The sequence below is a fragment of the Erinaceus europaeus genome, chromosome 12 (assembly GCF_950295315.1).
Source record: "Erinaceus europaeus chromosome 12, mEriEur2.1, whole genome shotgun sequence".
Classification (NCBI taxonomy): domain Eukaryota; kingdom Metazoa; phylum Chordata; class Mammalia; order Eulipotyphla; family Erinaceidae; genus Erinaceus; species Erinaceus europaeus.
In genome coordinates this window covers 6,228,973-6,255,902 of record NC_080173.1, presented here as the reverse complement: position 1 = coordinate 6,255,902, position 26,930 = coordinate 6,228,973, and the positions used below count along the sequence as shown (strand labels likewise).

The following is a 26,930-nucleotide window of genomic DNA, read 5'->3' as shown; positions in this document are numbered from 1 at the left end:
TCCAAAGCCTGAAAGTGCTAGGTCGGTGTCTGATTGGAGTTGTGGGGGAAGGCTGTAATCATGAAAATGAGGACACTGCAGCCCGGGCGCTGCGGCGGGATGCAGAAGCGGATGCGAAGTGGATGGGACTGCAGAACTGCGAGAGGACAATTCAGCATCCGGGAAACAAAACAGAAATGCCTTAAAAACTGGACTCGATGGGGTGGGGCTGGGGGTGGGTGGGTTGGCATTTGAGCGAAGGGCTTTGGGTCAAGGTCATACGCCATACGCGGAGAATAATGTCATGCGATGCACTCCAACCAGAGCCCCTGACTTCAAGCCAGGTGTTTTTGTCGGGGGCTCCAGGGAGACCTCGGCGAGCTCTCTCCCCAGGGCGAGCAGGGGACGGATGCACCTGCAGGCCCCGCTGTCTTTGCAGAGCCGCTCCGCGAGCGCGCGCCCCGCCGGAGCCCCGCCCCCAGGAGCCGCGCGGCCAATCCGCAGGCTCCTGGACGCGAGGCCGAGCGCGGCGGCGGGAACGCGCGCGTCCCAGGCGACAGAGCCCCGCCCCCGGGTGCCGTCCGCCGGCGGCCCTGCGCCGTGTCTGGTGCCGCGCGCTCCCGAGGGCCGCGTGCGCGCGCACGGAGCGGCGCTCCGGAGCGCGGGGTCGAGCGGCGGGGGCGCGCGCGCGCGCGGAGCCGCGCCCTCGCACATCTCGGGGCTCCGTCACCCGGACGGACGGGCGGGCGGGCGTTCTCCTCACAGCGAGCGCCTCGGGCCCTGAGGTGAGCGGGCGCCCGGGCATGTCGCCCACGGGAAGGGCGCCGGCAGGGCGGGCAGCGAGCGCGGCGGCACAGCGGGGCTGCCGGGAGGGGCGTGGGGCGTCGGGTTTGAAGTTCAGAAAGGGCCGGCCGCGAGCGAGGAGGCGGCTGTCCGTCCGTCCGTCCGTCCGTGCGCTCGGCGGGGTCGCGGGGTCCACTGGACGCGGCAGGCCGGGTCGCCGCCCCGAGGGAGACGACGGGGACAAGCCGGGGACTCGCCCGCGGCCGCGGGGCGCCAGGAGCTCGTCATGGGGCGGGGGCGGGAGGGGCGGCGGCCTGAGGCTGCGCAGACGGAGGCACCGCGCGGTCGGTGTGAGTGCGTGTGTGTGAGAGTGTGCGTGTGTGTGCGTGTGTGTGTGTGCGTGCGTGTGCGTGCGTGCGTGTGTGTGAGAGTGTGCGTGTGTGCGTGCGTGTGTGCGAGAATGTGCGTGTGTGCGTGTGTGTGAGAATGTGCGTGCGTGTGTGTGTGTGTGCGTGTGTGTGCGTGCGTGTGTGTGAGAGTGCGTGTGTGCGTGTGCGCGTGTGTGTGCGTGTGCGTGTGTGCGTGCGTGTGCGTGCGTGTGAGAGTGCGTGTGTGTGCGTGTGTGTGTGTGCGTGCGTGTGCGTGCGTGTGTGTGAGAGTGTGCGTGTGTGTGTGTGCGTGTGTGTGTGTGCGTGCGTGTGCGTGCGTGTGTGTGAGTGTGCGTGTGTGTGTGCGTGTGTGTGTGTGCGTGCGTGTGCGTGCGTGTGTGTGAGAGTGTGCGTGTGCGCGTGTGCGTGTGCGTGTGCGTGTGTGCGTGTGTGTGCGTGCGTGTGTGTGTGTGTGCGTGTGAGTGTATGTGTGAGTGTGTGTGAGTGTGTGTGCGTGTGCGTGTGTGCGTGTCTCTGTGTGTGTGCGTGTGTGTGTGCGTGCGTGTGTGTGTGTGCGCATGTGAGTGTGTGTGTGAGTGTGTGTGTGTGCGTGTGAGTGTGTGTGAGAGTGTGTGCGTGTGTGTGTGTGTGTGAGAGTGTGTGTGCGCGTGTGTGTGCGCGTGTGCGTGTGTGTGTGAGTGTGCGTGCGTGTGTGCGTGTGTCTCTGTGTGTGTGCGTGTGTGTGCGCGTGTGCGTGCGTGTGTGAGTGTGTGTGAGTGTGTGCGTGTGTGCGCGCGTGTGTGTGCGCGTGTGTGTCCGTGTGTGAGTGTGTGTGCACGTGTGCGTGTGTGAGAGTGTGCGTGAGTGCGTGTATGCGTGTGTGAGAGAGTGTTGTGTGTGAGTGTGTGTGCGTGTGTGAGTGTGTGTGTGTGCGTGTGCCCACGTGGGTGTGTGTGTGTGCGTGCGTGTGTGCGCGTGTGTGTATGAGTGTGTGTTTGCGCGTGTGTGCGTGCACGTGTGTGTGCACGTGTGTTTGTGTGCGTGTGTGTGCATGTGTGTGCGTGCGCCTGTGTGTGTGCGGGGGTTTGACTCCTTACACGCTCCACGTCACACCACACATGCTCCACGTCACACCACATCGCACACTCCACGTCACACGCTCACGTCACACATCGCTCACTCCATGTCGCACGCTCCACGTCACACGCTCCACGTCATACTCACCACTCACACTCCACATCACAGTCACATCACAACTCCACATTAAACACTTCACATCATGCGCTCTGCATCACGCTCTGCATCTCCACGTCACACGCTCCACGTCACACTCATCACATCGCACTCTCCATGTCACATGCTCCATGTCACACACACACATCACACACTCCACGTCACACTCCCCATGTCACACACTTGATATCACACTCTCTGCGTCACACTCTGTTGTTAAAAGCTGGGCTAGCTTCACGGGCGGGTAACAGCAGAGACTCGTGGACACAAGGCTGGGCAGGGAAGCTGTATTTCTTTATTCAGGAACAACGATTCATAAACTAAGACAAACTAATCACCAAACAGAACTCTCCTGCCTCCAGTCCCCCGCAGCGGCACCAACAACTCTGGAACTCTGTCACTCTGGAACTCTGTCGGGTTCCTTGGGGCGGGGACAAGCGGGCCTGCAAAAACTAGCAGGACTGAACCAATTTTCTTGGCAGGGGGAGAGCATACAACAACACTCAACTACACACACTCACAACACGCACATCACACAATTACCACATGCACAGACAATACACAATCACCACACCCTCACACCACACACTCACCACAGCACACACACAACACACCACAGCACAGACACCACTCATTCATCACACACACACACACACACACAACACACAATCACTACATGCACGCAGATAACGTACAACACAAAGTACCGCCACACAGCACACACTCACAACACACACTCAACAGGGACAGACACCACACACACAGAGACACCCAACAATACACAGTACACTCACACAGCACCACACAACACACATAGAAACACCACACAATACACACAAACACCACAAAACACCACATGGACATCACACACCACACAACACGGTCACAGACAACACACACCCCACAATACACAGATACCACACAGCACATCACATAGACACCACACAACACGCATACACACTCACAATACACTCACAACACACACACAATAACACAATACACGCAACACAGGTACACCACACGGTACACACTATAGCCTACACACTACACAATATGCACACCAACCATTACATTACACACACCACTCATACAATACACACACCACACAAAGCACAACACACACCAGACACACACACTTTGATACACCACACAACCTACACACAAAACTAAGCTGGAGGCACGGCTGTGGGTTGGAGGTGATCACTGGTCAAGGAGGATTAGTTTCTCTCTTGACCTTAAGGCTTAAGAAGAAAGTCTTAACTGTCTTTAACAGAAAGAAATATTTCTGCAAAAAAGAAAGACCTTCACGTTTCTTTTCTTTAAATTTTTTAAAAATTATCTTTATTTATTAGATGGAGACAGTGAGGGAGTCAGGCGGTATCGCAGCTGTAAGCGCAGGTGGCGAGAGACTGTTCGGGAGGGAAGGGGTAGATGGAGAGGAGGAGAAACACTTGCTGACATAGTACATCAACTGTGAAGCTTACTCTCTGCCAGTAGGGACTGGGGCTTGAACCCAGGTTCTTTCACATTGTAACCCAGCCCCAGCTGGTTTTCTGTGTGATTGTGTTCTGAAGTCATAAGAGGTGGAGAACAGGAGGAGATGCCGACACCCCCCACCCATCATGAGTGGCCGGGCCGAGTGTCACCTAACTTAGTGCTGGCAGCCAGCCAACTTTTGAGGTTGGAGGTGTTATTCTGGTGGAGCAGAGGTGGAAGTGGGTCACAAAGACCCATTCAGGTCCCAGCTTGCAAAAGGATAAACTTGTGATTCCAAACTAAGGATGCTGAACTCTGGTGTTTTACCCACTCACTACCTTTTGTGTCTGTTGAAGATAGACATTATGTTATTTTTAGGGAAGACTCCATATAAGGAAATATTATTAGGACAGTTAAGGCTTATAGGGTATTTGGGCTGAATCAGGCTCACATAGCATCACTCCTACTATATGTGACAGTTAAGGGTATTTTTCTTTCACACTGGGCTTAGTATAGGAAAATATTTCACAAGGATTAAAGCAAATGTATTAATGCATCACATGCATATTTATCTTTTATATTCCAGATAGTATATTATGTGATCAGAGTACCACAATAAATATGACATATAATTTTTGATTTGGTTTGAGGATGAGTTTATACAGCAGTTTCCTAATAAATTTATACTGAATTATAATCTTTATTAGTGTGTGAATTAATTTTACTAAAAATGGCTTTAAGCAGAAGGTTTAAGGAACCTACTATGTATAAGAAACATGTTGGATACTTTACATATGGGTACTTTTGCATCATTTTCACCTGCCATAAAGCCAGGTTAAACCATATTAACAGTCATTTTGTTTTACTATACTGCCTTCAGTAAATCTTAAAATTTGAGAGAATATGTCATTTCTCCTCTTATACATTAAAAATACTTTATTTTATCAGTTTGCTTATATTTTTGTTATTTGAGAAGCCAATGATGTAGGAATTCCTGTCAAGTCATACAACAAATACAGATTTTAACTGCTCAATAAAATAAATATTAAGTTAAAAGTTAATACTAGATTTTATGGTTCAGTGAAGGGGGAAGATATCTGTACCAACTTGCTTACCTGAGGCTCTGGAGACCATAATTTCAATCCTTTGTAATATCTTTGGGAGGGCTGAGCAATGCTTCAGTCTGTTTCCCCTTCTCCTTATATTCTCTCTTTTGTTACTATATGAATCTTTTTAAAAGTCACAGAAAAAAAAGTATTAAAAAAACACTATTTTTCAGAATCCCAGTGAAAACTATCTTCAGTTTAGACCAAAATTGCAATTTGTTGAAATATGCCATTAAACTAGGTACAACTATAGTGGGAGATTTTGAAAATTCCTTCTTATTACTTCAGTTTTCATAATGAAAGGAATCAAGGTCATAATCTGAGTGTGGTGCTGGGGTGGTGCTGGGGTGGAAGCTATGGAGGTTTGGTAACTGGGATTGTGAATAGACTAGTGACATGTGTGTTAGCCAGGCAATTAATTACTATTTTCAGGTATGAAAATTGCAGTAGAGTACAGCCTGGCTGTTGACACACCTTACCATACACGAGAGCTTTGCCATACTTTACAATACACAGGTGCATCCTTTAGCATGTACAAGTGCTTGGTGCACACCTGCAGGGGGAATCTGTTTCTTTCTCTTCTCCCCCTTCTACTTTGCTCCCCTACTTCTGTTTGTCTCTATCAGAAAGATAAAGAAAAAGGCTGCTGGTGGAGTTAGTGTATAGATTCTGAGTCCCAGCCATAACCCCAGGAGAAAAAAAAAAAAAAAGAAAAAAAGGCACAGTAGAGAAAGTCAAGGTGATATAAGTACATAAAATGAAGGTATGGGATCACATTTTTCATAGAAGATATTTCACAAACCATCTCCAGTGCGAGTCCTCACAATATAACCTTTGACATATAACCTTTGATATAGTGGGGAGTGGCCTTGACCCTGGGTCTCAGACATGCAAAGCAGGTGCACTGTCCAGGTCAGCTATTTTGCAGTTACGTTTTTACATATGCTTATTGTGTACATGTGCTGTTACTTGATGTGTATCAGACAGCATTTTCAGCTTTACATTATGTTTTTGGTCACAACAACCCACAGAGTAAGTGCTATTACTGTTTTTATAGATGAGACTACTCAGACCACAGGAAAATTAAGTAAATTGCTCAAGCAAGTCTCAAAGCTTCAGGAAATAGGCAGAATTCATGTTTAGTTGATTTGGCTCCCAAGGTCACATTCTTAACCACTTCAGGCATTATTAATTCTTGTGTTTACTGAGTTTGGTGCCTCTTTTTCACATTAATGTTTGCTGACTCCAATTTCTATCAATGCTCAACATTAGGAGACTTTTTCAGTTTGTTTGAAGATGCTGACTGGGCTTACCATTGCTTGTTTGCTTTGTATTTACTGTGTTAAAGAGGCTATTGCTAGAATGCTGGAATTCAGCTACCATCCAAACATTGCACCTCCTCTCATTTTGAATATCCATGTTCGGACTGAATGAAGCAGATGAAGAACTAAGGTTGCCGTTTTACTTGATACGTAACACTCTTCCTGAAGAACTGGAAATCCTTCAGACTGGAAATCTTTAGAACACTATCTATCTTAAAATTCAGATGAGGCATTTTTTAAAAAGATTTTATAGAAACTTGAATTTTGTATTGATATTGAATCTTTCTGTGGTAGAGGGGCGACAGACACATCAGGATAGAGCAATTCGACACTAGAAAGTCTTCCTTAGGGTGTTTGGGTACAAAGTAGTACAGGACCTTTCTGCCAAGAAAACGTGAGGGGGAAAGCATATCTATCTAAAGAACAGATCTCAGGAGCAAAAGGGAAACTATATGAAAGCATCTTTTGCTTATTTATTTATTTAATTTTTAAATTTATTTTATTTATTTATTCCCTTTTGTTGCCCTTGTTTTATTGTTGTAGTTACTATTGTCGTCGTTGTTGGATAGGACAGAGAGAAATGGAGAGAGGAGGGGAAGACAGAGAGGAGGAGAGAAAGATAGACACCTGCAGACCTGCTTCACCGCCTGTGAAGCGACTCCCCTGCAGGTGGGGAGCCGGGGGCTCGAACCGGGATCCTTATGCCGGTCCTTGTGCTTTGCGCCACCTGCGCTTAACCCGCTGTGCTACAGCCCGACTCCCCATCTTTTGCTTTTGAATATACTTTTTGTTTTGGAAGAAAATATATAAAATTAAAGACTGACCCAGAAGGCTGTGCAATGACTAGAACGTTGGGCTCTGAAACATGAGGTCACAAGTTGGATCCCCAGCATCACCTGTATCAGAATGTTACTCTGGTCCTCCTTTTCTCTCTCTCATACATAAAAAAATTTTTTCCATAAATATATTTTTATATTTAAAAACGAGTCTGACGATGGCACACTTGACTAAATGCACAGGTTACCATGCACAAGGACTCAGATTTGAGCCCTGCTCCCCTCCTACAGGGGGGAACACTTCATGAGTAGTAAAGCAGGTCTGTGGGTGTCTGTCTTCTTCTTTCCATCTCTTATCTTCTCTTCCCCTCTTAATTTCTCTATGTTCTTTCAAAATAGAAAGCAGGGGGAAAAGGAAAATGGCCACTGGGAGTAGTATATTTCTTGTGAGGGTACCGAGCCCCAGCTGCCCCTGGTGGCAATAAAAACCAAAACCAAAAGCAAAAGCAAAACCTGGCCAAGTAAGATAATGTGACTTCTTTGGTTAGTGATTTAATTACATGTTATCTCCTGCAGAAACATTTCCCATTTACTCTTGTATTGCAGTTGTTCAAAAAACTTTGCATCATTGATTCTTGTCCTCTTACCAGCTCCTACACACTCCACTAGTGTCAGCAGAGTTCTGCACTAATCTTTTAATCCTCCTTTGCCCTTCCTAGGTTCCACTCTGAAAACCACTGTTAGTTACATTAATTAGTGTTTTGATTCTGTATATAAGAACTCATACTGTATATTAGTTTTGTGCTTTTGGTTGGAAAAAGTAGAATCTGATTCTGGATAACTTAAATGAAAAAAAAAAAGAGATAATGGGTGTGGAATAGGGCACTTTAGGGGAAAAACTTGTTACTGAGAATGTATGGCCTTTCTTCAAAAAAAATTTTTCCCATTGATTTAACTGTTACCATCACTTTTAGTCCTAGGCCAGTCTTTTAGCTGAAAATCTCATATGGTTAAGAAAATTTAATTGATATATCTCAGGAGGTAGCAGTGGAGGTAGCTGTGGTAATAATAGGGATAGTTTGTGTTTCAGTATGGTGTTGGGGAGGTTGGAGTAAGTTATGCTTTAAAAAGCTCTGATGAGAGCTAGGTGGATGCCAAGGTTTATAGATTTCAGACAGTTCTGATATCAATTCAATCCTCAGTTCAGGAAAAAGTTCTCAGAGAGGGAAAACATTGTGCATCAGCTACTTTATAGGGGATCTGTTTTCTCAAATTGAAGTCTTGAGCATGCATCATTCAATTTAAATGAGCAATTTAGCAATTTAGAGGTGCCCACAAAATCAATGTGTTTGGGCAGATAACTTGAGAATGTCCTGATGTGTTGGTTAGTGTTTCTGTTTGTTTTGTAGTAAATCATCTTGAATGAATGTTTTTTTTTCTTTCTGATTTTTATTAGTTTCTTTCTTGTACACTGTAATGTATGAGCTCTACTAGGTGTGCCACTGCCTGGCCCTTTATTTATTTATTTATTTATTTATTTATTTCTATTAGTGATTTATAAGATCATAGAGGTTTGGTTCTATACTACTCCCACTACCAAAATTCTGTGCTTTTACAACCCCAAGGATAACTATTATAGTTATCCTAAAGTCTTAGATGTGTGTTGACTACCCCTATCCTAAGTTCTTGTCATTTATGTTTTTTAATTCAGCTTTAACATAACCTTGTTGAAGAATTGAGGTTGCTTCAGTTGTGGTCCAAGAATTTCTAAAAGATAAACTTATTGTGAATAAGGAGACTGGACTTATAATGAAATTAAATGCTGTAGTTCACAGAGATTAAAAAAAAAATTGTTGGGGGCCGGGCGCAGCAGGTTAAGCACACATGGCACAAAGGGCAAGGACCAGTCAAGGATCTCGGTTCGAGTCCCTGGCTCCCCACCTGCAGGGGGGGGTCGCTTCAGGTGGTAAAGCAGGTCTGCAGGTGTCTGTCTTTCTCAGAGTCCGCAGGCAGAGCCTCTACTCCATCCTGGCGGTGTGCATGTCTTTCTCTCCCCCTCTCTGTCTTCCCCTCCTCTCTCCATTTCTCTCTGTCCTATCCAACAACAATGACATCAGTATCAACAATAATAATCACAACATGATAAAACAACAAGGGCAACAAAAAGGGAAAAATTAGCCCCCAGGAACAGTGGATTTGTGGTGCAGGCACCGAGCCCCAGCAATAACCCTGGAGGCCAAAAAAAAAAAAAAATGTTGAGGTAAAAGCAGTTTTCATCATTCAGAAGTGCAACTGTTGCTCCCCAGTGTTTCCCCAGTTCCCTCTCTCCTCGTTCTTTGTTGACCATCAGTCTGCACTCTGTGTCTATGCATTTAAGCACTTCAGAAGTTTTTTCTAAATGGGCTCATGTAATATTGGCCGTTTGTGTTTTAGTCTGAACAGATGTGATTTTTTGCTTTCAAAACCAGTTTTTCATTATCTCTACTTTTTAAAAAATATTTATTTATTTATTTATTTATTTATTTTGCCTCCACAGTTACTGCTGGGGCTCAGTGCCTGCACCATAAATCCACTGCTCCTGGAGACTTAATTTTTTCTCTTTTTGTTGCCTTTGTTGTTTTATTGTTGTTATGGTTATTATTATTGTTGTTATTGATGTTGTTATTGTTGTTGGATAGGACAGAAAGAAATAGAGAGAGGAAGGGAAGATAGAGGGGGAGAGAAAGAGAGATACCTGCAGACCTGCTTCACCCCTTGTGAAGCGACCCCTCTGCAGGTGGGGAACTGGGGGATCTAAGCAGGTTCATTACACACGTCTTTGTGCTTTGTGCTGCTGCACTACTGCCCAACCCCCCCATTATCTTTATTTTTAAACAATTTGATTATGATGGGTTTTGGTGTTCATTTGCCTTTATTTCATCTTGTTCGGATTTAACATACTTCTTGAAACTTACATGTTCTATTCTATTTTATTTGGCATTTATGTGTCCTTTGCATGCATATATCATTGCTGAGAGCTGACTTTTTTCCAGGTAGAGAGGAGAGAGACTACAGCACTGAACCTCCCCGGGGTACTCCCATGTAATGTGCAGAGGACTTTATAACTTTATAACACATGGCAAGGCAGGTACCCTGCTGGGTAAGCTATTACACTGACTCCTGGAATCAAATAGTTTTTATCTCACCAAATTAGGGAAGTTTTCAATTGTTAATTTTTAAATCTGTAAAATTTATTTATTATTTAATAGGACAGAAATTGAGAGGGAAGGGGATAGAGAGGGAGAGAAAGAGACACCTGCAGCCTGCTGCACTGCTCATGAGGTTTTTCACCTCCAGGTGGGGACTGGCTGCTTGAACCCAGGTCTTTGCGCATGGTAACATGTGTGTGTGCTTAACCAAGTGTGCCATTGCCTGACCCTACTGTTCATTCTGGTTTTTTCCTTGGTAGGAAAGACATCTATGCAGGTTGCTTTTTTTTTTTTTTTTTTCATATAGCTAGATGGAGAAATACCACAATACTGGAGTTTCCTCCAGTGCTATATGGCTCCTCTCATCTTGTGCTGGGGTTCAAACCTGGGCTATGCACATGACAGTGGAGGCACCCTACCTGGTAAGCAAGCCCTCTCTCCCTCCCTCTATTTATTTACTTATTTTAGTCTTAAACATTTTGTTATCTCCTTTTGGGACACTGATTTTGTTTTTTAAAGATCCCTTGTCTTCTTTTGTCCAGACTAAGTAGCATTTGTTAATTTATATGCAAATGAACTTGTGTTCTTCTTGTTTGTTTGTTTATTTGCTTGCTTACCTCCAGGGGGCTTGGTGCCTGCACTACAAATCCACTGCTCCTAGAGGCCATTTTTTTCCTTTTATAATTGCTTAGGACAGAGAGAAATTGAGAGAGGAGGAGAAGACAGGGGAAGAGAAATATAGACACCTGCAGATCTGCTTCACCGCTTGTGAAGTGAACCCCCTGCAGGTGAGGAGCCAGGTAATTGAACCCAGATACTTTTACCGGTCCTTGCACATTATATGAGCTTAATCCAGTGCACCACCGCCCAGGCCCCTACATGCGTTGTTTTTATTCTGCTTTTGAGCCTACTTTGTGGGCTATATTAATTCTTAGTATCTTTTTCTGTTATAAAATCTCTGGTGCTTCTTTGTGCCGTATATATTTACAGAGATTTTCTGGGTTTTTTTTTTTCTTTTTTTTGTTAAGGCTACTTTCTCTATTTTCTGGAGCATTAGTTAAAATAGTTGTTCTAAAGCTTTTCACATGCTTCATTTACCAAGTAAATATATGAGGCTTTTGAGTTTTACTTATAAGAAATGATCTTTATTCATTTAATCTTAATCAAAACACTGATCAACTCTGGCTTTCGGTGGTGTTGGGGATGAAATGTGTGACCTCTAGAGCCTCAGGCATAGAGCTTTGTTTTAATCATGTGGAGAATATTGATATTTTACTTAGCTTGTTTTCAAGATGGCCAAGGTCAGTTTGCAAGTTTCCATAATATTCTTTGAGATGTGGTTCTAACTCCAGCGTAGGTAGTCGGGCAGTAGCGCAGCAGGTTAGGCGCATGTGGCTCAAAGCACAAGGGCCTGCATAAGGATCCTGGTTGCAGCCCCGGCTTCACCCCTGCAGGGGAGTCGCTTCACAAGTGAAGCAGGTCTGCAGGTGTCTGTCTTTCTCTCCCCCTCTGTCTTCCCCTCCTTTCTCCATTTTTCTCTGTCCTATCTACCAACAATGACGTCAATAACTACAACACTAAAACAACAAGGGCATAAATAAATAAATAAATATTTAAAAATACTAACCAGCTTATTTTTCAAAAATTTCTTGAAAAATTATTCTACATACTTATTATTTTTAGACAGAAAGTTCTTGAGAAGGAATGCCAAGATAGAGAGTAAGAGAGACACCTGTAGCCCTGCTCCACCACTCATAAGACTCCCCCCACCCCCCACAGACTGGGGGCTTGAAACCTGGATCTTTAAGCAAGGCAACATGTGTGTTCTACCAGGTATGTCACTGCCTGGACCCTCAAATGGTGTCAAAGTCGATCTCTCCTGTGTATGCTGTCTGGACCTTGGACTAATTCCTCAAAGTCTTAGTTACATAGAGTCATGTATTACTGCATGGTCCGTGTGTGCCCAGCTTGGTTCTTAGGTCAGGAGTTGATAAGCAACTTTATAAAATTTATTCTTCTTTCTACTTTTTAATTTCCTGCAAACCAAAACTAGCTTATAGCTAGAACTACAGAATTCTGTCCGCCATAGTCAGGGATCCATGGCAGTTGGTGGAAAAGAAAGCAGTGGGATTTGGCCCCATCTTTTTCATCCATAACTCCACTTAATGGAAAAAAGGGTTTTTCCTACTTTCATCTGCTGGAGTCTGGCACTGTTAGGAGCTAGCTTGGGGACAAGGGCTGAGGATATTTTAGAAAAACAAAACAAAACACACACACACACGCACATGCACACACACACTTGGGTGTTGCTCTGTTGTCCTTGGCAGAAGATTTGTTTTATTCTCCATAACCTGAATTAAATACTGTTTTTAATATTGTTTAATTAACTAAATAAGCTCTCCCTGGACCTGGGAGCCTAGATCCCTTATGCTCAAATTGGGGAATTTCAGAAGAAAAAGTGGTAAGCCTGCTGCAGGTTGAGTGGTATTTTGATGCTTGGTTCTCTTGCTTCATGTGCTACTGTTTGTTTTTAATGTTCTTCAAATTTCTGTCTCCTGCATTTCTGTCCAAGTAGAAGAGACAGCTTAAATAATATGCTTGACTCCGTTTGACCTGGGACCGAGACATCTGTTGGTTTTTGCTGATCAAAGTGGCATGTGATTGACTCTGCATCCCCTACCCCCCTTTTGTAGACAAATCAAGAAAACAATGGCTACAGCCATTAGGGATGTGGGAGTTTGGAGGCAGACCAGAACACTCCTGCTAAAGAACTACTTAGTTAAGTGTAGGACTAAAAAGAGCAGTGTTCAGGTAAGTTCAATGATTCTTCTCATTCTTTGCTTCAGTTTGTTTTGCTTTATTATGCTCCATCTTTGGGAAATAATTTATTTTGCTGGATAAAAGCTTATAATCTTCTGTCTTCAGGTTCCTTAATTTGCATATTAAATGAAAAAGCACATCATGTTAACCACATGAAATTATTGAGCTTGTCTAATATTTTTAATGTTAGAGATTTTAGCGATGCCTAAATTCAGTTTTGAAACATGCTTAGTTACTGCTAAACACTTAGCGCCTAGTGCCAGTGCTTAATTTTGAGCTTTCAGAGTTGAGTTTCTTAAGTTTCATGAACCCTCATTCTGCAAATTCTCCGGGACAACCTCCTGAACCCTGCATAGAAATGATTCGGCCTGGCAAATAGCTCATCTGGATAGTGCACCTACTTTGTCCTGTTTATGAGCTTGGCCCACACAGTACGGTACTGGAGGAAGCTTCAGTGCTGTTTTATTTTTACTTCACTCTCTTTTTCTATCTGAAAAAGTTGTTTCAGAGCGAGAAAGACCTAGCAATGAAAAACAAGAAATCTTGGTGATTTTTGTTGCCACTGTTATGCGTTGTTACCATTTTGTTTATTTTCTTTATTGTAGGAAATTCTTTTCCCACTGTTCTTTTTATTTTGGCTAATATTAATTAGCATGATGCATCCAAATAAGAAATATGAAGAAGTGCCTGATGTAGAACTTAGCCCCATGGACAAAACTATCATTTCTAACTTCATTCTTGGATATACTCCAGTGACTAATATTACAAGAGACATCATGCAAACTGTTTCTGCTGACCACCTTTCTAATGGTATTGTGAGCTTATATATGTATTCTGTCTAAAACAGAAAAATTTTCAGTGTTTTACAGCTTGATTTATTATGTAAATAACCTTAACCCTTAGATATGTCTGTTCACAAAGTGTAACTTTATCAAAGTGGTGGAAATTGCTGAATTCTACTGCCTTATGCTTTTAGGACATTTATAAAGTAAGTTATTTGTGTAGACTGAAGGATTTGAAGGAATATTTCATGTCATTGCTGGTTCAAAAATTAAAAGTGGGAAAATCTGGTAGAAATCATAAAGTAGTAGTCTTTGCAAATGTTATGTTGGTTTACCGAGGTGTATGATGTAAACTGAAGTACTTAACTCTGGACTGTGGCTAAGTATTTAAGTATGTTTTTCTCAGTTTGTATTTTTTATGAAGAAATGGACTAGAAAACATTGTAAGCAATTAGGTTTTTTTTCTTTCTTTTTTAAAGAGACAGAGGCAGAGAAAGTGAACGAGACCACTGCCCTGCCCTAATGCTTTCATCAGTACAATGGGGGTTGGCCTTGAGCCTAGTGTGCAAAGTAGTGTGATATCCAAATGAGCTTTTTCAAATGTCTAAGAGTTAGGTATTAATGAATGTCCAAAGTGACTGTGAGAGTGTCTGCAGCAAGAACTGGAGAAAGTAATGGAAATATTTATATAATGATGATCAATTTAATCAAATGATAAATTGTAGAAAATACATAATTGTCTTGTTTTATGTCATACAGGATAGTAGTTTATTTCCATGTGTGTTATCACATCAGTAGATAGAAAGTGTTTATAAAATCAGGATTCAATAACTTTTTCTTCTTTGTCTTTTTAAAAGTTATTTGTGAGATTGTATATTTAACATGTAAAATATCTGTGCATTAATTAATAACATGTATATACTACAATGTGATTTTTATAATCAAGTTACAACAGAAATAGGGACTGTTACGTGTACTTTAAAAAATTATTTATTAGTAGTATTTATTTAGAAGGCCTGTATTCATTTTCTAAGAACTTAGAGAATAATGCTGAAGTCCTTGCAAAATATTAAGTTCATCAACTGTAATGCTTAATGTGCTATATTTTATTATAACGAACTACTTTAAGTTGTGGGTTAACTACATATAATATTTTTCAGTAATAGCTATTGAAGAGTATGAGACTAAAAAGGAATTGATAGCGTCAAGTCTTTCTAAACCCAACAACTTTGTCGGTGTCATTTTCAAAGACTTAATGTCCTATGAACTTCGTTTTTTTCCTGATATGATTCCGGTATCCTCTATTTATATGGATTCAAGAGGTAAATAACCCTCGATAATGACATCAAATGCATCTTTTCACTCCTCTTATTTCATAGGCAGCATTTGATGGGGGAGGGTGGACTCCACATTGTCAGTTTCATTTAAAATGTACTTATTTATTCTGATGAAATATTATCAAATATAGAAAAATATGTAATACATAGCTGTCTATGTTGGTATGTGTATATATATATACTATCAATATATATTTTTAATTTTAATACATACATATTGTACTGATTACATAAAATAAAGCAAAGTTATATTATTATTAAGCAAAGTTGAATTATATAACTTTCTCAATCTACATATATTCTGGTCTCATCAGGTGTGCTACATACTTTACCATCTCAAAATCCTCACCTATCAACTTTAGAATTTATAATGTTTTAATCAGTGAAGAGGTTATCAAGATATATAATCAGTAAACGTTTATTGAACAGTGTTAAAATAACTGTGCTAAATACTACATTTGTGATTTGAGTACAGAAAGTCCCTACAGGAAATTTTTTGTTTCTCTTTTCTTTTATTTCTTTATCCTTCTCTTCCTTTCTCCCTCTCCTTCTCTATCTAGAGGACTGCTCAGTTCTGCCACATGGGACCTTTGGTGTCTCAGGCATGAAAGTCTTTCGGTATACCTATTATACTGTCTCCTCTGCTTCTCCCTGTTCTCTTAATCTGGACCTGATCTCACATCTGTTAACGCTTCGAAGCTGATGAATCGTTGTAGAATGACTTACCAAAAAAAACCAAATAAGTGATTTTTTTATTAAATTATGTTTACAGTCAGTTTCTTCCTTTTGTATAAATTCACTGTTCTGTATCCTAACCATGTAAATCTTTTCTTTCAAAAAGTCCCTGTCAGCAATCAGAAATGTAATACTGATTACCTTTGGAAGACAATTGTTTATTTCTTTTATTCTATAGGAAATGATTGATTATATTATCTTGGTAAATCTCTATCCATATATTATGTTTCAAACAAAGAACTTTCATATTATGAAAACCCAATAACTTATCTTGTGTCCCATCTCCCCCACACAGCTGGCTGTTCAAAATCTTGTGAGGCTGCTCAGTACTGGTCCTTAGGGTTCACAGTTTTACAAGCATCCATAGATGATGCCATTATACAGGTAAATATAAAGGGAGAAAATTAAAGCAAGTTATATTTTGACAGTTATCCATTAAGTTTTACCATAGGATTTTGTTTCACTCTTGTCAATTGTACAGAAATGTAATTTGCTACAGTTCCTTTACGAAAAAAAAGAAAAGTCATCTTATGATTTAAATATTTTACAGTATTTATTTGTTTACTTATATGTGTGTGAGAAATTGAAATTGAGACTAAAGTGTTGCTCAACTCTAGGTGGTGCCAGAATGGAAATTGGGACCTCGGCCTAGCTATTTCCCTGGCCCTGATTTAATATTTTTTGAAACCTACTTTTATTTGATTGATTCTAAGTATATGATTTAACATTTTCTATATGTGTATCTTTAGGTCTATGAACTATATTTGCATTAGAGTAACATTGACATGACTGTCACCTTAATCATAGCAGTACATCTTTTAAAATCTAACAAATATTTATTACTTATTTGTCAAACATAGTTTTTAATTTATGCATTAGTATTTGTCCAGTTAACATTTTGTAAGCAGTATTATTTCTATTTCATATGTGAAACTGAAACATAGGCAGGTTAGTGGCAAAACTAATTCAAACGATGGCTTTTTGACTGCTGAGTCTGTTTTAATGCCAAACTGTCATTACGGTTGTATTCATAAATGTTAAAATTGCAGTCTAAAGAAGTGCTTAGACTTGGTTCAGTGTTTCTCATTTTAGTACAATTTAATAGGAGACCTTGAAAATGAGACCTAGTTCTATCATTGAATGGCAATGTCATGTGAAACAAATTATTTATTCTAAAATATTTATTTATTTAAGATAGTTACAGAGAAAATGAGAGGGAAGGATGAGGTCGGAGAGGAGAGAGAGAAAAAGAGGAAAGAGACACAGAGAGATACCAAACTGCAGCACTGTTGGACTGCTCATGAAGCTACTTACCCCCCCCCCCCCAACAGATGGGACTTGTTGGCTTGAACCTGGATCCTTGCACACTGTAATGTGTGTGCTCAGCCAGGTGTACTACCACCTGACCCCTAGAATGTTTTATGTTACAGGGTTATTTGAAGAAACAAATGAGATGATGTATATAAAATTATCTTATAAATTTGTAAAAAGACATAAATATATTATAGATAGGTGATAATATGCAAATTGAGTAATTGAAATTTTAAGAGGTGTTACAGTATTTATTTGTGTTATAGTCAAAGACTTTTTGCCATCAACCCAGATCACACTGGATGAATAAACAGCAGATCTCAAAATGTACATACTTTGCAGCTTCGTACTGTAAACATTGTGGTATGCTGCTGGACTGAGTAAAAGCATTTTTTCTTTGTCATATTGGCATATGCGATTTTATTTCTAGTGTTATAGCCTTTTGACGATGATTTAAATTGGGTATTGACTAAAGTTCGGGGTACAGTTGTCACATTTTTATTAGGGACTACTGTCAGAACTAAATTAATTGATTGAATGTATTTACATTTTCTAATTATAGTTGAAGACCAATAGTTCTTTTTGGAAGGAGCTGGAGTCAACTAAAGCTGTTATTATGGGAGAAACTGCTGTTGTAGAAATAGATACTTTTCCTCGAGGAGTAATTTTAATATATTTAGTTATAGCATTTTCACCTTTTGGATACTTTTTGGCAATTCATATTGTAGCAGAAAAAGAGAAGAAATTAAAAGAGTTTTTAAAGATAATGGGACTTCATGACACTGCTTTTTGGTATGTTATTAAAAGTTTATTATTTAGTATGATAATAATTATATGCTAATATATAATATATGTTAATATATTTCTTGCAAAAGTTTTACAATAACTGTAAATACAGATATCTTCAGAATTGTGGGTCTGTTATTTACTCCATTTGCTGAGGTAGTGCATCTTGTATTATGCCAATGATTGCAGTGTTTCAGAGTTTGAATATAGTCAAGAGGTTTCAATTCTTTTAACATAAGGTTTGTTTTAACATAAGGAAAGTGGGAGTTGGAAAGTTCATGCTGACACTAACATTTAAAATTTTAATTCACATTTTGTTTGAATCAGTGAGCCATACATATACATACACACACACACACACACACACACACACACACACACACCCTACATCTCATTTGTATAGAAGACATATGATCTTGGAAGTTAATTACCTATTAAAATCATTCTCCAATATATAGTATATGCATATTATTAAAAAATTTATTAAGTGATTTATGTTTGATATATATATATGTGTATATATATATATATATATATATATATACACATATATATATATATATATATTATGGACCTTTTCTTTTTTTCAACCAAAAAGGGTTGAGTGAATTAAGATGAAAAATACACAAATAAATTTTAGAAAATGATTTAAAGTGCTTTTTTATAAATAATCTTTAATGAATTTCTATAGAATAACAATTTTATTAGAGCATACATTTAAATAAATAATTCAAATAAATTTTCATTATTATTTTCACTACATAGTAAGAAAATTTACTTTTATTTATTTTACTATTAATTTATGTATACATAACCAAGGTTATAGCTGGGGCACTATGAACCCACCACTCCCAGCGGTTATTTTTTTTCTTTCTGTTTTATTAGATAGGACAGAGAAATTAAGAGGGGTGGAAAATATAGAAAGGGGAAGAGAAAGACAGACACCTACAGACCTGCTTTACCATTTATGAAGTATTTCTCCTGCAGGTGGAGAGTGGGGGGCTTGAACCTAGGTCCTTCTGCATGGTAATATGTGTACTTAGCTGAATGTGCCACTGCCTGGCCCCCAAAATTTATCTTTATATTATTTTTTGGAAAAATTAGTGCTGAGTTTATGAATTGCTATTGTCCATTTAACAAAACATTGCAACAATTATTACATTTTACAAAGAGGTGATTGTATATTTTTAAAAAGACACATTAGGTTATTAAAGTATTTTGTGAGGAAATAGTACCTGGAAGGACTAGGGGAGATCAGCAAATCACTAAATCTCTCAGTTTTTTTCAAAGGTTCAATTTTGGCATATTTTAACCCTATGTTAGTGATTTTTATGATGTTATTTATTGAATCATGAGCTGTTAACTTGAACAAAATGAAACTAAAGTTGCTATTTTGTCAGTTCCATTGAGTTGTGATGAGGAAAAAAATTGGTTTAATATATTGAATTTATTGTTAATTTTCTCAAAGTCACACTGTGCAGATATAATTGTGTTACTGATTAGTGAGGTAGCCGTTAATTGTTTAAATTACCAAAAACCACCAGAAGTGCAATGATATGCTATAAAGAAAGTTGTCACTCATGAAACTCTTGTTTTCAGAAAATGAAAAGTATTGAGCATTACTACCTTTGAGAGTATTCAGTTTCAATTAGTCTTATGTAGGTATTAATTTCTAAAATTTTTGACTTTTGGAAAGATCCTATTTTACTTCTGTATCATGTTGCACATTTACATATAGTTTAGCCAGTACTGTATTTTTAATTATTTATAGAGCATTAATTTATAATACACGAGCATGCACAGAAACTAATAGACTTGGTTGGTGGTGCACCTGGTTGAGTGCACTTATTACAATATACAAGGACCCAAGTTCAAGCTCCCAGACCCAACCTGCTGGGGGGAAAGCTTCACGAGTGTTGAAGCAGTGTTGCAGTGTCTGTCTCTCTTCCTTTCTATCTCTGCCTTCTTTCTTGATATCTGGGTATCTCTATCAAAAAATATATAATAAAAGAATTCAAAGCTTTGGGAAAAAAAGAAATGAATACTTCATTGCAAGAATAAAGTGACTAAAATAAAATTGAAATTCTGGTTATAGTGTTCTGTAAGCTGTTTAAAATCTGTGTATTTGACAAATATGTTTGTATTCTTATTTTAGGCTTTCCTGGGTTCTTCTGTATACAAGTTTGATTTTTCTTATGTCCCTTCTTATGGCAGTCATTGCCACAGCTTCTTCACTGTTTCCTCAAAGTAGCTGCTTTGTGATATTTCTACTTTTTTTCTTGTATGGATTGTCATCTGTAAGTATTTCAACTTGAAATGGTAGTAAAGAAGTGTCTGGATAGTTGATTAATAAATCAAATTATTTTATCTTATTATTTTACTTATTTACTGTTGATTTCCCCAGAAAAATTCACATGTATATTAGACATCATTTTAGCTTCATATTTGCAAGCATGGTACAGAATACTAGATTTTTTTTTTTATCCTGGAGCACTGCTAATGGTGGTGCCATATGGGACTTGGACTTCAGAGCCTCAGGCTTGAAATTCTTTTGCATAACCATTATGCTATATCCCTTGCCCTCAAAATATTATTTTTGTTCATATGATGCATTTCACATGAAATTTCTGAGTTTTTTACTGTCTTTAGATAATTTCGATGGTCTAGTACTATACTTTCCCCCCATCTATTCTTACAATATTGTATTTCAAGTTAAATTCTTATAGGATGGTGATGTGTAGAGGTATGTCTCTGTTAATGTAGTACTTTGTTGATATTTATTTGGTTAATAGGTAGAGTGCTGGTTGTTAATGACCAACCACTCTTTGTTTCAGGCAGTTCTCCTTTTCCCTTTGTAATTTATTGACTTTTATCCCCATGTTATACCAGTTAAATATTTTGACTATTATTCCTGCTCTTGCTTCTATATACAATTGCTTGATTTTTAGCTGGTTTTGTGTCTTATCAACACATTAAATTTAGGAGATGGATTCTAAAGGTGGAATAGTGACTCACCGATAAACCATGTAAAATATCATAACTGAGTACACAGGCCTGAGCCCTCAGTTCCTACCTGCAGAGGCAAAGCCTCATGAGTGGTAGAATAGTTCTCTCTCCTCTGTCTTTGTGTCTCTCCTACCATTCCACCCCCCCTTATGTATCTCTCACCCTCTATTAAAAAAATAGCCACTGGGAATTATGGAGTCATGTAGGATACTTAGACCCAGTGATAAGAAGAAAAAAAAAAGTTCTTTCTTTCTTTCTTTTTTTTTTAAAAAAAAGCTTGTTAAGCTGATATTTTGTTCACATACCTATTTTATATTTATCTAACTGTACAAATATGTGGCTGTTTATGGTTTCTATATTGTAAAGGTGACTGATTTGCCCATTAAATAGATAAAATGCAGTTCTTAGTTTTTGTCAGTTAATTTATTTTTTATTTATTTATTTTTACCAGAGCACTGCTCAGCTCTGGCTTATGGTGGGGCAGGGGATTGAACCTGGGACTTTAGAGCTTCAGGCATGAGACTCTTTTTGCATAACCGTTATGCTAGATACTCTACCCTTCAGTTAAATTTTTTCATCCATGTTACTATTGTATGGAAATAAAAATGTCTCAAGTAGCACTTTAAATTAATTTTTATTTTGATGAATTATTTTTCAGTGGAAAGAATTGATTTCTTAAATTTTTTTTCATACGAGTGTATATGGACATTGCACTAATCTTTACATTTATTTATGTTTTGTAGGTATTTTTTGCTCTAATGCTGACACCACTTTTTAAAAAATCCAAACATGTGGGAATTGTTGAATTTCTAGTCACTGTGGCTTTTGGGTTTGTTGGTCTTTTAATAGTCCTCATGGAAAATTTCCCTAAATCACTAGTATGGCTATTCAGTCCCTTCTGCCAGTGTACTTTTTTGATTGGTATTGCACAGGTCAGTAATATATTTTTTTAATATTTATTTATTTATTCCCTTTTGTTGCCCTTGCTGTTTTATTGTTGTAGTTATTATTGTTATTATTGATGTCGTAGGTTGGTAGTATTTTTACAATTGTTTCACTAAATATTTTTTCTTTAGTTCTATGCAACATGTCATACATGATTATGCTCTTTGATTTGGCAGAACATTTCTTAGAAAGATACTTGAATGTCAGTGTAAAATGTATATGGGTTTCATTTGTTTCTCTGTTTTTATTTTGTGATTTGTTTATAAAGTCTCCACTTTAAGCTTTAAATTTTGGTTTACTTTTAATTATATTTTCATTCCAGTATATGTTGATATTGCATTATATACCTTAGTAGTATAATTAACTGCAGTAACTCTGTTAGAAGTGATTGATTTAAATGTCAGGTAGTTTACATTTCTCTATGTCTGATTATAATTTATCTTAGGTGTGTGCATGGGAAAAAATGTGTCAGGAGCAGAAAAAGTGTTTAATGGCTTAACAGTGATATCAGTACACCTACTGGATCTTATTTATCTAAGATTATTGGTAATTTACCTAAATAGTCATTAAGTTTATGTGTCTTTATGTGGGTAGTCAGGTTTCTAAAAAGAAAACCCTCATAATAAACTTGTAATAATAGAAGATGAGTTTGGTTACTTTGTACAGAAAAATTGATTACTTGCTATGAGATTATTCATATTGTCTAGGAAAAACATTCTAATTTTGTCTTAAGGAGTCTGGTTCGAGCCCCTGGCTCTCCACCTGCAGGAGAGTCGCTTCATAGGTGGTGAAGCAGGTCTGCAGATATCTAATTTTCTCTTCCCCCTCTGTCCTCCCCTCCTCTCTCCATTTCTCTCTGTCCTATCTAACAATGACGACAACAATAACAACAATAAAAAAGGGCAACAAAAGGGAAATAAATATAAAAAATTTAAAAATAATTCTAATTTGTGAAACTTTAGAGTTCTTTAATGAATTCTGATGTAAACAAATTTTAATTACTTGAGACTTAACAGCTGTTAATACATATTTTGAGTCTATAGTTTATACAGATAGATACATAGGTTATGAGTTAGGGGGGACTGTAAATGTCATAATTCCTTCATTTTACAGATGAGGATATAGAAATGCAGTATGATGTTATTAAAGTCTACTTAAAGAAAAGCCTGGGATCTAATTGAGACCTTGATATCTAGCACATTTCTGCTCTAGCACATGCAGCTGTTATGAACAGCTTAATGATTGTGCTATTTGAGCAGAATATCTTCTTCCTGTTTAGTAATGAAAAGATGCAGACCATCTTTTTAATAGATCACCTTATTTAAGTGTCTTATAAACACAGACTCTACCAGCTCGTCCCCTTCTACCACAGGTCAACATCTCACTCCTCTTCTTTACAGTCTGACTGTAATTTTATCCTCTGATACTTTGTTAGATTTCCTTGTGGATGATGACTGTGTTTTTACTAGTTAGTATAAACATTGCTCTTTTCTTTCATTTGGTAGTTGTAGTATTCAAATGAATGTTTTGGAAGAGGCTATATGCTAGTTTCAGAAGCATGTCACTAAGCACTTGATTGAAAGGGGCTGTTGTGATGAACTTGATTTGATTAACTTTTGCATTTTAAATATAAACGAACTCAAATACTAATTTTCCTAGGCTGTTTGTCCTTTTAAAAGGCCCAGTAATGTCATTCTGAATATACTAGTTGTAAGTAGTGTTAGCACTTATTAAATGTTTATATAATAAAATTGATGCTTATATTTTTCAGGTTATGCATTTAGAAGATTTTAATGAAGGTGCTTTATTTTCTAATTTGACTGAAGGCCCATACCCTCTGATTATTACTATTATCATGCTAGCACTTAACAGTGTATTTTATGTCCTCCTGGCTGTCTATCTCGATCAAGTCATTCCAGGTAAGCAGGTAGTTATTGCATGTTACTTTAAATATTCTTAGTTTTTTGCTCATAAGGTATAACTTAACTGAAGTAAGTTTGTTTTGCATTTTATGTCCTAACCACATATGAACATTGAGAGTATATACAAATAAAGTAGTTTATTTTCAAATTTCTGCCCTACTAAATGAACATCTTCGGTTCTGTTTGTCAGCTTTCCATGGCTAACATGCAGTCTTGGAACTTTGACCATTCATTCTCTTCATCTGTCATCCTGCCAGGTCTTATAAATTCAAAAAACTCCTATCCAATAACCCTTTTGACTTTCCTGTTCATTTCTCATTTCTTTTGTCTGTGTTTCAGACTTTTGTTGTCCTATATGTCTACTAGGCACATGACTTTTAAATATTAAACTAGTGTTAAATAAATGAACAGGACATTTCCTTGGCAGTACAAGCCACCTTCTAAGTGCTTAGTAGTTACATATGGTAGTTAGTTACCTTATTGTACATAAGAAACCTCTGTTGTACATAGAGAACCTCTCCTTCATTTCAGAAGTTTTATTGGACTGTACTGAGACCTTTGCACTACCTCTCATCTAATTAACTACTTCAAATCCTGTGTAAGAACTCAGCATTCCCTTTAATTACAGTAGCCACTTGTACTCAGAACCCCTTTTTGGAGTACCCTAACGAACAACATATACTTGAAACATGTTAGTAGCTCATTTACTCTATTTAATATCTTTGTGTAGCCCTGTTTACCTGTTTAGTGTGCACATGGACAGTGTAGCAGTTGTATTATTTTTAGCTACTCATAGTAGACAATATTTGTCTTAAAAAGAATGAAATTAATTATTTTACTTCGCAGGAGGTCCAGAGCTAGCTGAGCTCCCAGCTGATTGACTTGTTCAGCTGTGCCATCTAGGACCTGCTTTCTTTTTTCTTTTTTTCTTTTTTAATTTTTTTACATTTATTTATTTATTTATTTATTTTCCTTTTTGTTGCCCTTGGTTTTTATTGTTGTAGTTACTATTGTTGTTGATATTGATGTCGTTGTTGTTGGATAGGACAGAGAGAAATGAAGAGAGGAGGGGAAGACAGAGGGGAGAGAAAGACAGACACCTGCAGACCTGCTTCACCGCCTGTGAAGTGACTCCCCTGCAGGCGGGGAGCCGGGGGCTCCAACCGGGATCCTTCCGCTGGTCCTTGTGCTTAGCGCCGCTGGTCCTTGTGCTTAGCGCCATGTGCGTTTAACTCGCTGCACTACCGCCTGACTCCCTGGACTTGCTTTCTTATACTTTTACCATCTTTGCCTAGGATCTAGCAGATTTGTTCCCTTCGTGGTTAGTAGAAGAGAGAGGGTGAATCTTCCCTCCAACTAATTCTTTTGCTTGTCTGTCTGACTAAATGCTTATAGCTGGAGCAGTAATAGTTACCAGAAAATTCAAGAGCTGATTAGATCAATAAGAATCTTTTCTGTGGTTGGGATCAGATCCATTTAAACATATGATTATCTGTAACAGAAGTGAATAAAACTATTTTATTGGGGGTGATTAATTGTTTATAGTACAGCTATTGAGAGAGATGAATAAAATATATAATGATGGGATTTTCCTTGGGTGGGGGAAAGAGGTGAATGAATATATACTGTGTGGATACCTTCTAACATATCTAACACACATATGTACACACACACACACACACACACACACACACACACCCTCAGAGATGACATGCTTTACTGCTTCACATTCTCCCAGAGTGCTGGCTGTGGTGGGGGGTATTGAATCTGGGATTTGAAAGCTTCAGGCATGAAAGTCTTTTTGCATAACCATTATGCTATCTTCCTTGCCCTGCCATTGCATTCTTATTCTTAGCAATTCAGAAATTATATGTGGACTAGTGTTAATCAAGAAAATTTTATCTTTCGTAGACTATTGAATTCATTTGTTAACTTTAGACTCTAGCTTTAGGTTGTCGTATGTTTTATATACTGCTTGTATAGTTTAAAACTCAGTTTTCAGAAATTATTTATTTTTTTATTTGATTAAAAAATTTTTTTTTTATTTAAGAAAGGATTAATTAACAAAACCATAGGGTAGGAGGGGTACAACTCCACACAATTCCCACCACCCAATCTCCATATCCCACCCCCTCCCCTGATAGCTTTCCCATTCTCTATCCCTCTGGGAGCATGGACCCAGGGTCATTGTGGGTTGCAGAAGGTGGAAGCTCTGGCTTCTGTAATTGCTTCCCCGCTGAACATGGGCGTTGACTGGTCGGTCCATGCTCCCAGTCTGCCTCTCTCTCTCCCTAGTAGGGTGGGTCTCTGGGGAAGCTGAGCTCCAGGACACGTTGGTGGGGTCTTCAGTCCAGGGAAGCCTGGCCGGCATCCTGATGGCATCTGGAACCTGGTGACTGAAATAATTTATTTATTTGATGACTTTATTTTTCAGGAGAATTTGGCTTGAGGAGATCATCTTTATATTTTCTAAAGCCGTCATATTGGTCAAAGAGCAAAAGGAATTATAAGGAGCTGTCAGAGGGCAACACTACTGGAAATATTAGTTTTAGTGAAATTGTTGAGCCTGTTTCTTCAGAATTTATAGGAAAAGAAGCCATAAGGTATGGTTTGAATCTTTGGCAGTTTGGGTGTAAGAACTGCCATGTTTAAATCCTCTCTTTTCATGGTGTTACTTTTGTATCTTTGGAGATCTTGGTACAAATCTGATGATTTTTAGAAACATAGTGTTAATAAGAACTACTTCCTTTTGTAAGTACTTATTTTCTTTGTAAATATTTAGAATAAGGTTGCTTCTCAGTTTGAGATGGTATGTTTCCATAGGAGTTAAAAATATAAAAATGTATTTACATAATTAATCGGTATTTAACCTTTATTATAAGATTGAAGCTATCTGTATAGATACATGTAGCCTCTATAATTCTGGTTACTATTATATAAGTTAGACAACAGTATATCTTCCTTTGTTAATATGTTAATTTCCCAGATCCATTGGTATTATGACCTATAGAAGCTTTAGCTTTATTTCTCAATTTTATATTTTATTTTATTTTTT

The 26,930-nt window shown here is 38.8% G+C and overlaps 1 protein-coding gene across 3 annotated transcripts in view; it reads left to right on the top strand.

The window, feature by feature from the left end:
* The first annotated feature begins 612 nt into the window (after positions 1 to 612).
* The window catches only part of ABCA5 (ATP binding cassette subfamily A member 5), a 64,250-nt gene continuing 37,932 nt past the window's right edge, over positions 613 to 26,930 (top strand). For 2 of the 3 annotated variants that reach the window (XM_060202653.1, XM_060202652.1), the window contains exons 1-10: positions 6,280 to 6,397; positions 12,925 to 13,042; positions 13,657 to 13,861; positions 14,994 to 15,155; positions 16,201 to 16,289; positions 17,779 to 18,008; positions 20,158 to 20,299; positions 21,752 to 21,940; positions 23,725 to 23,872; positions 26,310 to 26,478. In XM_060202653.1, the coding sequence (XP_060058636.1) occupies positions 6,363 to 6,397; positions 12,925 to 13,042; positions 13,657 to 13,861; positions 14,994 to 15,155; positions 16,201 to 16,289; positions 17,779 to 18,008; positions 20,158 to 20,299; positions 21,752 to 21,940; positions 23,725 to 23,872; positions 26,310 to 26,478 (1,487 nt within the window). In that variant the 5' untranslated portion in view covers positions 6,280 to 6,362. Of the gene's footprint in view, positions 765 to 6,279; positions 6,398 to 12,924; positions 13,043 to 13,656; positions 13,862 to 14,993; positions 15,156 to 16,200; positions 16,290 to 17,778; positions 18,009 to 20,157; positions 20,300 to 21,751; positions 21,941 to 23,724; positions 23,873 to 26,309; positions 26,479 to 26,930 lie in introns of those variants that run through there. The other variant, XM_007524435.3, reaches the window with a different exon arrangement.